This window comes from Rattus norvegicus, chromosome 16 (genome assembly GCF_021556685.1).
Source record: "Rattus norvegicus strain SHRSP/BbbUtx chromosome 16, alternate assembly SHRSP_T2T, whole genome shotgun sequence".
Taxonomy (NCBI): Eukaryota; Metazoa; Chordata; class Mammalia; order Rodentia; family Muridae; genus Rattus; species Rattus norvegicus.
Genome location: NC_141549.1, coordinates 85,982,841 through 85,997,482, shown reverse-complemented (window position 1 = coordinate 85,997,482; position 14,642 = coordinate 85,982,841). Strand labels below are relative to the sequence as shown.

At 47.0% G+C, this 14,642-nt stretch overlaps 1 protein-coding gene across 6 annotated transcripts in view; it reads right to left on the bottom strand.

The window, feature by feature from the left end:
- Positions 1–7,109: 7,109 nt before the first annotated feature.
- Positions 7,110–14,642, bottom strand: part of Ankrd10 (ankyrin repeat domain 10) — a 23,283-nt gene continuing 15,750 nt past the window's right edge. For 5 of the 6 annotated variants that reach the window (XR_015639496.1, XR_015639495.1, XM_087588742.1 and 2 more), the window contains 3 exons: positions 13,807–14,042; positions 11,429–11,524; positions 7,112–8,526 (listed from right to left, as the gene is read on the bottom strand). Coding sequence is in view for 4 of the 6 variants with exons in the window: in XM_087588742.1 (XP_087444868.1) it covers positions 8,063–8,526; positions 11,429–11,524; positions 13,807–14,042 (796 nt within the window). In the remaining 2 variants the exon portion in view is untranslated. Of the gene's footprint in view, positions 8,527–11,428; positions 11,525–13,806; positions 14,043–14,642 lie in introns of all 6 variants that reach the window. The other variant, NM_001271219.2, reaches the window with a different exon arrangement.

Genomic DNA, 14,642 nt, shown 5'->3' with positions numbered 1-14,642 from the left:
TCCCTAGGATTGGGAATCATGGGTGTTTGTGAGTTGACATGTGGGTGATGGGAGCACAATTGCGAGCCATCTCTCCAGCCACCTAGTGTGGTCTTTAATAATCTTTTCTTACTCCAAAGGATTAAGGCCCAAATAGAAAAGGAGAAAACACAAGAAATGGGGAACACAAGTGACCTGCAGATGAAGTGCGGCCACATGTAAATGTCTTCCTATCGACTCTCACACCTCATGATAGAACTGACTGGACACACTTGTGCGTGCATATGCATGCATGCATATACACACACGTGCATGCACACACATATGGACACAGACCCACGTGCACAGGAACATACACACATGTGCACACATATATTTACACATGCACACACACATGCACACACATATATCTACACACATATATGCACACACATGCACACACCCACATGCACGTGCAAGTATACACACAGGCATGCAGACACATATGCACGCACACCCATGTGCACAGGCACACACACACATGCACACAAATATATGCAGACATATGCACACATACACACATGCATGCACACATATATGCACACATATGCACACACCCATGTGCACATGCAAGTATACGCAAGGCATGCACACACATATGGACACACCCACGTGTGCAGGCACACAGACACTCATGCACACATACAGAAGCTTGCCCACACATATGGACACACACCCATGTGCCACAGGCATACACACACACATGCACACATATATGCACACATACACACATGCATGCACAAATATATGCACACATATACACACACCCCATATGCGCATGCACTCACACAGGCATGCACACACACACATACACGTATTCGGGTGCACACAAACACACCCCATCACTTGGGTGCAGATTCAGTGCTGTGGGGTGGAGGCTATCTTCACACTGCATACCCTCTGGCGTTGGGATGCCTAGCTGCACCTCTGGCAGGCATAGGTCCGGCTCTGCTGCCATAGAAACCTGCAGGGTGGCTGCCCCTGTAGGGACAGCGGTAGGGACTTGCTCACCCTGTTCTGAGGCCGGGTGAGCTTGACTGTGAATGAGCCTACTCACTGAGTTAGGAAACAGGTTCTGCTCCCAAAGAAACAAAGAAGTCAGAGCTAATTGCTTCTGCCTTATTTTCCTGGTTAAGCCTGCAAAAGCGAAGTCTGATAAAAGGCTCTGTCTAAATAAGTTGAAAATAGCTCCTTTGACAAGTGTAAACTGAGCGTGCTAGGTGTTGGGAACACAGTGTTTCCTTGTTTAATTGGAAACCATCCTTTTCTCTCCTAGCTGAATGTCAAAGGGAGTCTCCGTGGATTGTCTAAAGTTGGAACCCTGTTTGCGGGACAGTGGCAGACGAAGTGGTGGTCATCTGAGAGTCACCTGCTTCAGAGAAGGTGAGCACATGGAGGACCTTACGACCCCTCACGGCCCAGTCACTGGGGGCTGGCTGGGCCAGTGCTTTAGCTTGGTATAAAGCAGATAGTGGGTCCCTCTAACTTCTGGATTGAGGTTCCATACAGAGGCTCAGGCACCATTAGTATTGGTCTGCTGAAGATACATCCTAGAAACCATCCCTCCAGCGGCCTTTTGTACTCTGAAGATGGTGCTGCTGCCCCCTACTGGTAGAGGAAGAAACAGCCAGGCCCCTGAGCTAAGACCCCAGGTTCAAGAGGGTTAGGATCCACAGCGGGCTGGGTGCAGAGGCTGCCTGCTAACACCTAACACCTGAGCCTTGAGGGGAAGACTGCCCAGCACGGTGACCCTAAAGTTAAAGTGTCAGTACTTTAAGCTAGTTCCAGACAGGATTTGCTCCTTCCCTCCCACTCACTACTTCAAACCTTCACGTTTATCGGAGACTTGAGATTGTAGTGCTCTGAGCTGAATTAATTTGTTCTACTGTGTACCCATCCTTACTGGGCTGTTCTTATTTCTGTGTACTGTGGACACTTGATAAAAGTCATCCCATTTTACTTCATATATATGTGTGTGTGTGTGTGTGTGTGTGTGTGTGTGTGTGTATACATATATATGTATATATATCACTCAGGAATACATTGCTGTGCCAATGGGAATTATGTTTATTTCTGATTTGTTTTTTATTAGTGGTTACTTTTTAATCTGTATTTTCCATAGTAGACATTTTATTATCGGCTCATATTAATTACACATGCCAAAGGCTTTGCGTGACATTTTTTAGAGCTGTATTTAAGGCTCTGATACGTTTTCTCATTACCTACGCTGTTCCTTCATGCTGATTCTCTTCCTAGTCCCTTCACATGCGAGGAAGTGTCGCACGCTCGCCCTCCAAGTCTGCTTCTGTACAGTGATGTTTCCCTTGAGAGTTGAAATGCTCAAAACTCAGCACCAATATTTTTGTTCGTCTAAGCCACGTGGCGCTTTTAAGTGTAGCACAATTCCATCTACGAGGCTTTCCAATTTTCTAGTTTAGAAAATCACTACACATCTAAAATTTGCCTCAGCCATCCCAAGATACTCCGCAAACGTGAGGCTCCTATCGTGACAGCACCTGGGACCACCTTGAGCACATCCTTGTGTATCTGTGCTTAACGGGCTGCTCAAAAGCCAGCCTTGGCTCATGTGCCTCTGAGTACATTAGATATTGCTGGGTGTTTGGGCAGTTTCATGGCTGTCCCCACCACTGTCATGGTAATTGGCTATACAGGTGGCTCAGTGGTAGAGGTGCCTGCCATAGAGCCTGAAAACTCAACCAACTCCTTTAAGTTGCCCTCTGTGGCTTATGTGTGTATGTGTACACGCACACACATATGAGTAATAAATAAATGTAGAGAAGCAACAAGGAGGAGAGGGGAGCACGGGGAGAGTGAAGGGCAGAAGGGGAGAAGGGGAGAAGGAGGGGGAGTACAGGGGAGGATGGGGAGGGGGAGCACGGGGAGAGGGAAGGGCAAGAGAAACATGCCTTGTACAGGAAACCAGGAACTTGTTTTTGCGATGAGTGATCATGTCACACATGACCTCGTAACCGAGTCCTACAAGTATGCTTCCCAGCAGCACAGTGACACCACGCTGTTCTCCCACACTTGCCTCCCGTGTTCAGCGGCTCCCTGACTTACAACCGCTTACCATGCTGTGGCACTTCCTCAGTGTGACAGCTCCTCACATAGCCTTCGGCAGGGACAGCTCAGGTGTCCCGAGAGGCCAGGTTTTCTCTCTTCAGATCTCCGGGTTTAGAGTTCAGAAAACCTGAGAGGACTAAGAAGCCAACCAGTCACACCTCACCTCAGCTGTCACCCAATACACTTGGACATCCAATGGCCTAACTGCAGCATGGTGTCTACTCAGGTCAGCTCTGCCTTGTCTCCTTGCATGGAAGTCTCCCCCTCAGAGGGGATTTGACTGAAGCTACAGGAGACGCTGGAGAACTGGGTCTGTGCCCAAGTCTTTCTTCATGAGAGAATGAGGGCCATCTCTGTCCAAAGGGTCACAGGGCTGGGTGAAAACCATCCTCCGTCCCCTATTGTTTTGTGTCTCTCATATTGCGTTTGCCTTGGTTATAGCAACTGTGGGAGGGTGCTGGGGATGGAAGGCAGGGCCTTATAATTAAGCAAGTGTGGAGTACAACAGCAGCAGCAGCAGCAGCAGCAGCAGCAGCAGCAGCAGCAGCAGCAGCAGCAGCAGCAGCAGCAGCACAGCCCTCAGCCTGGTCTTTGGATGCTCCATTTCAATCTTCAGTTTGCTGCTGGTGAATTTGACTGTTTCATGTAAAGGAGGCAGGGTGCCCCCACGCATTAGCTCAGCCAGCAGGCTGTGTCTGGTTAGTGCCTGAATGCTCAGCTGTCTTGGCACAAGGGTATTATTTCCTGTGTCAGTTCATGCAGACTATGCCTCATGATGCCGGTTCGTCTGTGCAAAGGCATCACGGAGAGGGATGGCACCTGGCTGCAGTCCTGTCCACCTACAGATTCAACGGCCTCAGCCTGTTCCTGTCAGCCTCCAGTCTATCCTCACCTGGTGGACAAGTTCCCACTATGCATGCAGATGGAGAGGTGACATCCGGCTCTTGGAAGCCACAGTCCAGCTCCGGGGCAGTTAGTTGCTTTCCCCAGTGGCTTTGTTTGTTTGTTTGTTTGTTTGTTTTTGTTTTCTCACTTGCAGTTGCTTCCAGCTACTCTGCCAGACCCAGCCAAGATGTCTCCTGTTTGGGCCAGCTGTTGGCAGATGGGTTAACTATCTGCAGAAATGACAGCTTTGGCTGTCAGAATGGCATTATAGAAGCTGTTTGCATAAAGCTTCTATAAAGTGAAAACCACTGGTTTTGTAGCCTCGGCTGGCTTTGAACTTGTAGCGCTTCAGTGAACTCTTTGATTTTAGCTTGCACCAGCATACCGGGCTTGTGCACAATACCTCACCACAGGATGTTCCCAGGTAGACTGAGCGCTTGGTTTGCTGGTGCAGTTTGATACAGACAGCTAAGCCACCTCAAGGGAAGTGACTCCCACTCGTGAGGAGCATATGAGTGTCAGGTCCTGCTCTCTGATCCCAGGAGTGACCAGTTAAAGTGCTTGAACTCTTAACATAACAAAGTTAAAGACGCTGGCTTTTAAAGGGTGTGGCTACTTGTAAGCTAGCTCCGCTCCAGTGGATAACTCCACACCCAGGAGTATAAAGGCAGCACAAACTGGAAAGTCACCTGGTGTGGGAGTACATCTTGGTTTAGGGGAAGAATTCTGGGGATGAATATGATCAAAATATATTGCAATTAATCCTCAATAGAATGAAGTATTTTTTTTTTTAAAGCTGACCTATAAGAAAAGATGTGAATTGTGTTTCAGTGAACACTCAGGTACTTTCTGTTCCTCTGAGATGGAGGACTGGGGTAGGAAATAACCAGCACTCAGGTCAGCAGACACAGAGGAGGTGCTTGCTCAAGACATCAAGACTGGGGAAGATGCAGTCACTTGTTGACATGTACGGTGGCTTGAATAGGTTTGGCCACCATAGACTCATGTTTGAACGCTTGGCCCATGGGAGCAGCACTATTAGGAGCGGTGGCCTTGTTGGAGGAAGTGTGCCACTGTGGAGGCGGGCTTTGAGGTCTCTGGTGCTCAACCTCCACCCACTGTGGTACACACTTCCTGTTGCCTGCAGATCAAGATATAGAACTCTCAGCTCCTCCAGCATCATGTCTCCTACCAAGATGGTAATGGACTAAACTTCTGAAACCGTAAGCCAGCCCCAATTAAATGTTTTCTTTTAGTTGCCTTGGTCATGGTGTCTCTTCACAGCAATAAAACCCTAAGACAACATGACACTAAATAGGTCACACAAAGCCCACCCTCTTGGTCAGCATCCCAATGTTCTGTCAGAGGATATCAGCGTCCCAAGCCCTTGGATTTCCTGAAAGGAACAAGAAGGATCATGGAGGAAGAGAGGATCACATTCAGGAAGGCAGAGGTACATTCAGACCCCACAGAGGATCTCAGTTCTGTTCCTAACACTCATGTTGGGTGACTCCAGCCTCTGGGGAATCTGACGTCTCTGGTCTCCACAGAACTCACGTGTACATAGCCACATACGGACACATAACAAACGGTAAGAATTATGCAAGCCAGCAGTAAACAAACTGCCGAAGACAAAACTTGATTCTGTGCTGCCCTCCCTAGGGTTAGGGAATTCTGTCAGCTCAGGAAGGTACCACAGGCCAGGAGCTCAACCCACTCTCCAGACCCCGCCCCCAACTGCTCTCAGAGGTCCGTGGTCGCTCTACAGTCAGATGCCAAGGACTGGCGCTCTGAGCTTCCTAAAGCTGGGAGGGCAGGCACTGCACTGCTGCGGGTCTCCTGATGCAGGGCAGGGCCACAGTATTTTGAGGCACTGACTGGTGATGGGGACTTGTCCAAAATGGGTGTTGTGAAAGGTCTGTCAAGCATTCTTGTGCTGGAGAGATGGCTCAGTGGTTAAGAACAACACAGACTGTTCTTCCAGAGGTCCTGAGTTCAATTCCTAGAAACCACATGGTGGTTCACAACCATCTGTAATGGGATCTGATGCTCTCTTCTGATGTGTCTGAAGACAGCTACAGTGTACTCATTTAAATAAATAGATCTTTAAAAAAAGTTCTTAGAGCTGAGTCCCACTGCTTCTGGGTCCCTGGTGCCTGACCACCCATGCCTACCACAGAGGGTTCCTCACCTTTGGTCACCACACTTTTCCTTCTGGCCTCTCTAGGATCTTGCATGGTTTTACTCTGGTTGTCTATTGGAGGTCAGTGGTCCAGACAGACTGATGGCCTCCCATGGAAGGCAGGAGTGATAATTGTGGTTTTTCAGGAGCTTGAAGTTCTCACCCAGCCTGAGCTTTAGGATGCCTCTTTCTGGAGACTAAAAACCCTGAGATAAGGAACTGACACTGCTGTTGTGCTGGACCGAAATGTTACTACTCCATGCCATGTTCCTGACCTGTGTTTGCAAAGTTGGCTCTCGGTTACCTCCAAGTAAGGAAAGGCAGAGTCAGCCTTTAGCAGCAACAGGAGGCAGGTGCACCCCAGATACAGCAGCAGTGGGTGCTTCCAGGAAAACTGGGCCTCTGGGGGTGGTTCTGGGCCGCAGGGGTCTTCAGAGGTCAGACTCCTCCCTCCTCCCTCCACTCGGGTGACTACGGTTATACACTGCCATTACCTACCCACAGAGAGCATGCATGCAAGCTGCCACACTGGAGTCTGTAGCATCTCCACCCCAGTCGTGCCAAACGTTTCTGTTTATAGCACGGAGTTACCCACGAACTTGCTGACTGTATGTGTCAGGGGCCTGGTACTCCAGGCCATAGCTCGCCAGGCAGTTCCTCAGTTGGAAGTCAGTCATGCAGGAAGGCAGCTCCTTGGGACCTGGAGGGCGGCCACTGAGGCTCAGCCAAGGGTCCTCGACTGCTGTGACAAGGACCTATCTAAAGCTTACCGTTCTTCACTAAGTCTCAGTAAAAGGAGGGCTCAAAGCCAAGTGTTAGCAAACCCATTACATGGGCAAGAACACAAACCTTGACAGCAAAGCACAGCCCGATGCCAAACCTTCCCCACCTCCTGGACCCTCCTCAACCCCCCACCTACAAAGCAGGCACCAGAGACAGATCAGCAGTGAGCTTTCTTTTTTATTCCATTTGTAAAGAACAGCTTGAAAACAAAATGATAATACACTCCTGATAGTACACACTGGCTTTGTCATCTCCATTTATCTGCACTGACAGTTATTCAATTATTACAAAAATCAGAAGTCATCGGGTATCTGCAGTATAACCACTAGTTGCCTAAACAAAAGCTAATTTCTATAAAACCATGAATTTAATGCAGCTTTAATAAGAGAAACTCAAGTTCTCTCCATTAACTGGATAGTGATATATATATTTATATATTTAAGCAGAAAACCTCAAAAAACAGTAACAAAAAAATAGTAAATATTTTACCATAGTAAAGTATTCTGACTCAACAGCTCCTACAAACAGCAACATCCACTGTATATAAAGAAAACCACTGTCTGTGGTAAAGTCTAGAGATCAAGTATAAATGTGGAGTAAAAACAAGACCCTAATCCATCTTGGGCAGAGGTTGTTCCTAAGGAAACGCAGGCAGCGGTCGATACAGGGAAGGGGCTATCACACCCCAACCACTGAGTGCACCTGCAGCAGTGTCAGTGGCGAAGGACAGTCCCCTTCCCAGGGTCTGCACGACACTGCTGTAAGGGTGCTCCTTGCACAGGGAGTAGCTGTGTAATCAGGATGCTACAGCAAACAATAAGGGTCAAATGATGCCCAAATTGTCCTGATCAAAAAGTTCACAAAAAAGGTGGCAATGTCTCATGACATGAAAAAAAAGGGGGCTGGTGTCAAACAAGAAAAGCCTCCCAAGGGTACCTTGCAGGAGACCTGCCACCCCATGAGAAATGTCTCTAAGCCTCTGCACACAGCCTCACTCGGGGGAACCATGTGAATGAATCCAAGGGCTCTCAGAAAGCGGAGGCACCTATAGCACAGGCTGTGCAGTTTTCCTCAGGCTGGTACTGCAGAGGAACTGAGGTAGGCCCGGGCTCAGGAGCCGTGGTGCAGCTGCATAGCGCCCAAGACGGCACTATCGTAGCGCTGTTCCACCCGCACACAGCTTGAGTGCTCCAGCACACTGCTCAGCTCAGGGATGCTCTCTGCAGTATCCCCAAACCCATGGTAGTGTCCGTAGTGCAGGCTCTCCCCTATGTCCCCCACCCAAGATGGTCTGCTGGCCACACAGCTACTTGGGCTCCCGTTCAGATGGAGAGACCCACACATCTCCGGGTTAACGCCCATGGTCTTTTCTGGCTCCTCAGTCCCATTAGCACAGACAGGGCCCTGGCCACTGGGAAATGGCTGTCCATTGCTAATTCCATTAGATCCTGTCAAGCACGGGTCACTCCTGCTCTCCATCCCATTGAGCTGGGCCACGCAGGGGAAGTCCAAATGTCCATTGATGACACTTCCGTTTGTCAGTGTATTCAACACGGAGCTACTGTTTTTCATATCTGCATTAAGAAATACACCTGTCACCAAAACGCAGACCAATGGGGAAGGAGACACTAACATATGTTCAACTCTTTCCACAATCATAAAACTTTGGTTTGTGTTCTGAGGCTTATTTTTTTTAATTCTGAACCAACCAGTTACCTTTTCAAGGCCACACAGGCAGGTTTAGAAGTGCGAATGTATGTATTTCAGCAGCCTTGGAGAGCTCTGAAATGTAAGCTGTCATCAGAAGGAGACACAGAGCAGTATATACTTGTCTACTAAAGTGACCCTCAAAAGACAATTTAGTTACTTCCAAGAGCGTCCATCAGAACCCAAGGGAACATGCTTCACTGCAGACACAGAGCTTCTCTAGGCAAGGGAAGGCAAATGAAGTAGATCTGCTGAGGAAGCTCCGACTGGTGTGCCAGCTGGGCACACTTCCAGGGCAGGAAGCATCAACACAATTACCGAAGGAACTGCTTTTGTCTTAGCAACACCCACATCTACACACAACCCCCACAAATGCCACTCAGCTTCTGTCACAGCACAGAATGGAGCGATGGCAGACTGCCTACACCAGTGGCACGTCTTAGTCTTCTGTCAAGAGCAGTTCTGAGAGGGCCTACCAACCCAGCAACAACAGTGACCATGAGAGTCAAGGTCTCACATCTGGTTATAAAAGTGTCAATAGTTTAGCCCACACATCTAAAAGTCCACCAACAAGATGACGCTTGATAAAAAGCCCATCACAAAACATGTGGGCATCCAGGACTAGAAATACACAGAATTAATGTTGATGCTCACGGGAATACTATAAGAACTATCTCTTGCTTGGTAATATTGAATTTTATCTCAATGCTCTGCGCTGCTAAGAGAGCCATGACACTAACTCCACACAAGCTCAGTGCTAGTGGCTCATGGAGGACCCATGTCCAGCACAGCAACGTTTCCCTGTGTCCTGTCACACACTGTGGCTACTAAGCAAACAAACATCCAGATCCTCTAGTCAACTTTCCCCAAATTATTAGAGACCATAACTCAACAACTGGAACATGTTCAGAGGACATTTCCCATAAAATTATAGCGTTTCTCTTTAAACAATCCAGTATTAGATAACGAATATTTCAAGGACTAGGAATAAAACCTAAAAAAAAAAAAAAAAAAAAAAAAAAAACCTAAAAAAAATAAATGAAACAAGATATTCTCAATGGGAAAAAGTATAATTATTTTTCCCAAAGTACAAATTATCTTTTTTAGGTGATAACATAAAAAGCAGGCATAGTGAACTGCAAAGTAATCAGTGTGCAGACAGTATTTCTCCATCTAGTGCACAGCTGAAATACATCAGTTTCCCTGTAATTTCAAATTCAAAGAAACAGCAGCCTAGCCTTTTCCGGGGTGGTGTACTGACACCTCATGGGCAGAGTCGGGGACTTGCAGGGACAGACACCACTCAGTATCAAGCACTGGGTACAGGAGCCAGGCAGAGCCTGAAGACGAAACCACCCTTGTGGGACAGCCTTAAGAGGCCAACCCTGATGGCTCTCACGCCAGGGGCATTAGGAAGACAGGGTCACCTCACAAAAAGGGTAGAAATACATTTAAGGAGGAATGCCTTATTTCTGTGCAGATCTCAGGGCAAGTGGTGGCTGTCTCTACAGGCTTTCTGTGGACACAGGTGCTATTTCACACAAGGAATTGGCAAGAACCTCCACCCAGGGAGTCCCTCCTGTTTCTTCAGTCAGACAGTACACCAGAAGGCCCACATGGCCCTCTGACATCCAGGAGAAGCTGGCTTGAAAGGGAAGCCTAGCATAACTCAGCACAGGCCTGGCTGTTAGCATAAGGAGAGTGAAACACTTGCTCCTGCCTGACCAGGGAGAGGGCAATGCTGTCTCCATAAAGGAGAGGGAGGCTCTGGCTTTTGTCACTTTTCTTTTGTTAGGCAGAACAGCATCTGCAGACAGAAACCTTGGTTTAAATGTATGCTCTGAATAAACTGAGCATGGGTGAGCACCCAGCTCATCTCATTACTGGCCAAAGGCAGCACCACCCACGACTGTGCAGAGCAAGTTCTGGGCTTAAAAATGTTCCCTGTGGGTTTAGAAACACAGGTGACCTTTCAGTCCCAGTGAAGAAATGAACATAAAGACACTGTAACAAAACTTTATAAAAAAAAAATTAGCCAGTTGTTTTCGTTGTCACCTAAAGAATGGGGAAAAGGCACATGCTAAATAAATACAGCATTTCAGAAACCCTAAATCTACGAACAGTCAGCTCCTCTGACTTTGAAACTGTAAAGTAAGGGTCACACTGGACATTGTGGCACGTAAAACACTGCTGAGAACGGCCAGCATTTTAACAGTCTTCAAGGGAATGCTAGACACCAAAGCAACCAAGAGTGTGGGGCAGAAATCCCAAACTTGTCTTGAGTGGGTCGCAAGCTACAACCACCACCCTCATCGTCCCAGCATTCAGTGAGCTGTTCACCTGTGGTGCTGCCTTTTGAGTATGAGTAACAGGTACAGAGCCACCCAGAGGCCACACCAAGAAACCATAACTACAGACCTCATGAGAAACAAGCAAGGCACATCATGTAACAGCTTCGAAACAAACAGGGAGATTGCACTACTTCTCATAGCATTAAAATTACCAAAAACGCTTAATTCTTGCATCTGTACAAGTGCCAAAAATGTGAATTATAACAGAACCCTTTTTTCAAGACAGTGGACAAGAACGTGCAGGGTTTGAGAACTCAGAAATAGTAAGCATACTGATTCTTGCAACGACAAGGGGTCTGCATTGCTGAAACAGTATATATCTCTATTTCTCTGGGTCCAACAGAACCACTCTCCTGCTGTTTGGTGTCTTCGACCACTGGGGTGTTGCTGCAGCTAACAGGAAACTGTCCAGCCCCACCTGATACAGCGGCAAACTCTCTGTCAACGTGCATCCTGTCAGCGTCGTCTTCAGCATCACCATTTGCTAGAGGCATGGTGTGATCCAGGCTTGGAACTACACACATACACACACACACACAAAAAAAAAAAAAAAAAATGAGATTTTAGATTTCTGTGTCCATAAAGAAATCAGAGACTTCTCTCTTCCAAGCTCTCTTTTCCCTGTCCCTTTCTACTTTTCTTCTCTCATTAAACCTCTCCACGTGGAACCATGGGGGGGAAGCAAAGATCACCTATAAACTTACATTGTTGTGAAATTACTTTTTACAATAAAAATGTTTATGTATTTCAGCTCAAAGTCACAAATCCCAGATTTTTGCTCATTTCGTTGATGGCAAAAGTTGTAATTCTCCGCCGGTTCTTAAGGGAACAGTTGTATGACCTGCAGAGAACCCTAAGCTTCCTGTCTGCCCCACAAGTGAGGCAAATGAAATTTACTATAGACAATTCTTAACAACATTTAAAAAACATCCACTAATTTCACTAAAAAAATGTATGGAAAGGGTTCAGTTTAAGCACAGTTTATCCACAGGCTCCCCTCCCAGCAATGTCTAGTCTGAGCTTCCTAACAGAAAAGGGAAGGCTCATGACAGACAGACTGACATGGGAGAAGGGAGCTGATGCACATAGCCTCCCCTTGCTTAGTTAGACTGCCACTAACTAAGGGTGAAAATGCACTCTTCTCTCAGCTAAGACCAGCCTCTCTCTGACAAACTGCCTCTAATTTTAGCAAGACTGGGATGTTTTCCTTTTAAAATAAAAATTGCGGGGTTGGGGATTTGGCTCAGTGGTAGAGCGCTTGTCTAGGAAGCACAAGGCCCTGGGTTTGGTCCCCAGCTCCGAAAAAAAGAACCAAAAAAAAAAAAAAAAAAAAAATTTGCTACTACACATTGCTTCACTGGCACATACTTCAGACTGTGATTTAAGCATAAAGAGGGAAATCATAGTCCAGGGGTGGTTTGTGCAATCAAGAAACAGAAGCAGGTGGATCTGAGTTTGATGCAAGCCACAGCAATTCCAGGGTTAGGCATGGCTACAGAGTAGGCAGTGTCAATCAATCAAAATAAAGAAGAAGGGGTTGGGGATTTGGCTCAGTGGTAGAGCGCTTGCCTAGCAAGCGCAAGGCCCTGGGTTCGGGCCCCAGCTCTGAAAAAAAAGAAAAAAAAATATAAAGAAGAGACTGAAATGTCATGTGCAGGAAATTTTATGAAATGCTAAATAAAATAAGCTTTTCATTCTCAATGCCCAACACCTAGGGCAGCAGTTTCCTTATCATGGAGTGACTGACGCTCACACGCCAGCCAAGAAAATAGAAGGCAGGAAGGATGGTAGCATTTTCCCCAAGTATTAGAGCCTTCAGAGATTGTTCATCTCAACAGGCCTGGGGGTGCAGTAAGACAGATGGAGTGACAGCTGGGGCAGAGGAGCAGCACCACAGCAAGGCTTGCCCTCCAACTGAGGAAGCCCACCGATCCATCAGCTAAGGAGGAAGTGAAATTCTTCCACATTCTATCTACAGCTTAGCAGCTCATCTTCTGAGTTTCTGGGAAGACAGACTCTTGGTTGACATGACTTTACAGACTCTGTTCCTCCTGCCTATGAACAGCCAACGGCTTAGCAGGTTACACAGTAGCCATAATTATCTACTTTTTACACCAAGGAATTAAACTGATCTCCCCTAATCCTAAGGACACTGTGTTTGGATCCCACATGTACACCATCACACCCTCGGGCTGCTGGCGTCAGTACATGTGTTGTCATTGCTGAAGAAGCCATTTAAGCTCCATCTGAGAATGCAGCCCGTGGATGTCCGTGCTTGTTCCGCTGGGTTTGGAAGGAAGGGAAGCAAGCACTTCCTCGTGCACCCTAGGTAGGGGATTCGGACACCCTCGTGTGAACTCTAGGAACCTGCAGTTACATGCACACACCTACAGACACAAAATGTGCAGACAAAAATTGAAGCCACTGTTTTCACCTGGCTAAAAAGAACTTTATAAGCATATAGAAAATTTGGGTATATATAAATTAATAGATCAAAATTTCATATTAGACTTGTTCCATTCTGGCTTGGAATTGTAGAATCACATACGATGATCTCTGAAGTGGAAGCCAGTTGTGTCAGATAGTGTTCTGCCGTGGCGACTTGTGAAGGAGTGTTTCTACATCTCCCTTTCTGACAAGCAGTCCTTCTTTACTGTTGACACAGGGCAGTTCTCCAATGCCCCCATATAGGACTCTCCAAGTACTTACTATCTGGACAAGATGCCTCTCGAAGCTGCTTTTAGCCATCAAAAAGGATAGGACCCTTGCTTTCCCCCCACCACCAAAAGGTCTCACCTCTGGTTCTAGCTTTCTTCACTCCCAAAGACTCTGAGTCTTCCAAGCATCTCTTTCGATTGGTTCCCAGGTTAATGTGATTGGGAAGTATGTTCTCATGACCTCCACTCAAGGTGCCATTAGGACAGAAACGGCTCATTTGATGGTTCTGGAGGCTCAAGAGAAACTGGGTGCACTCTTGGAAACCCTGGGTTTGTGCAATGTCTGCTGCTGTCAGGCCACTGGCATTTCTCAGGCTGCACAACACAAAAACAATGAATTACATCCCACAGCACTTGACCCTGGTGTCTGCTCCTGCCAAGCTGACTAAACTATCTGAAGGCCATAACAGATCTACGCAAATCTTCATTAAGGGAGCAGCTAATCAGTCTGGTCTGTAACTAACTTCTCCTGCATATATTTGATTTGGAAGACAGTTTAAAAAAAATCAATATACTAAACTTAAAAGGCAGCTTCCTGTTTGACGTCTCAAAGCTGTGTCTTATGTTAGTCTGAAGAATCTAAATTTATTCTGACTTCAGACTTCACCTGGACAGGTTCTGTACTCCCTGCAGCTGGTTCTAAAGCCCATCCTTTAGCCTGAGTAACTGGATACAAACAAGCACGTACTGACAGCATTGTCCATGGCATTCTTATCAAGTGGCTCCCTCAATGCAACAAGCTGGACTTCTGGCTGAAATGTGACACTCTAAGTGGAAGTTCAGAAGGTACCCTGACAAAGGGAGCTGCTACTGGCTCCCCACCTGAGGCATGGTGAATTACACTTCAGTAAGTTTGCCCTCCACAGGAAAGTCTGCAGAGGTGTGTACCATGTTGGGTGACAGTCCTCTGAAACC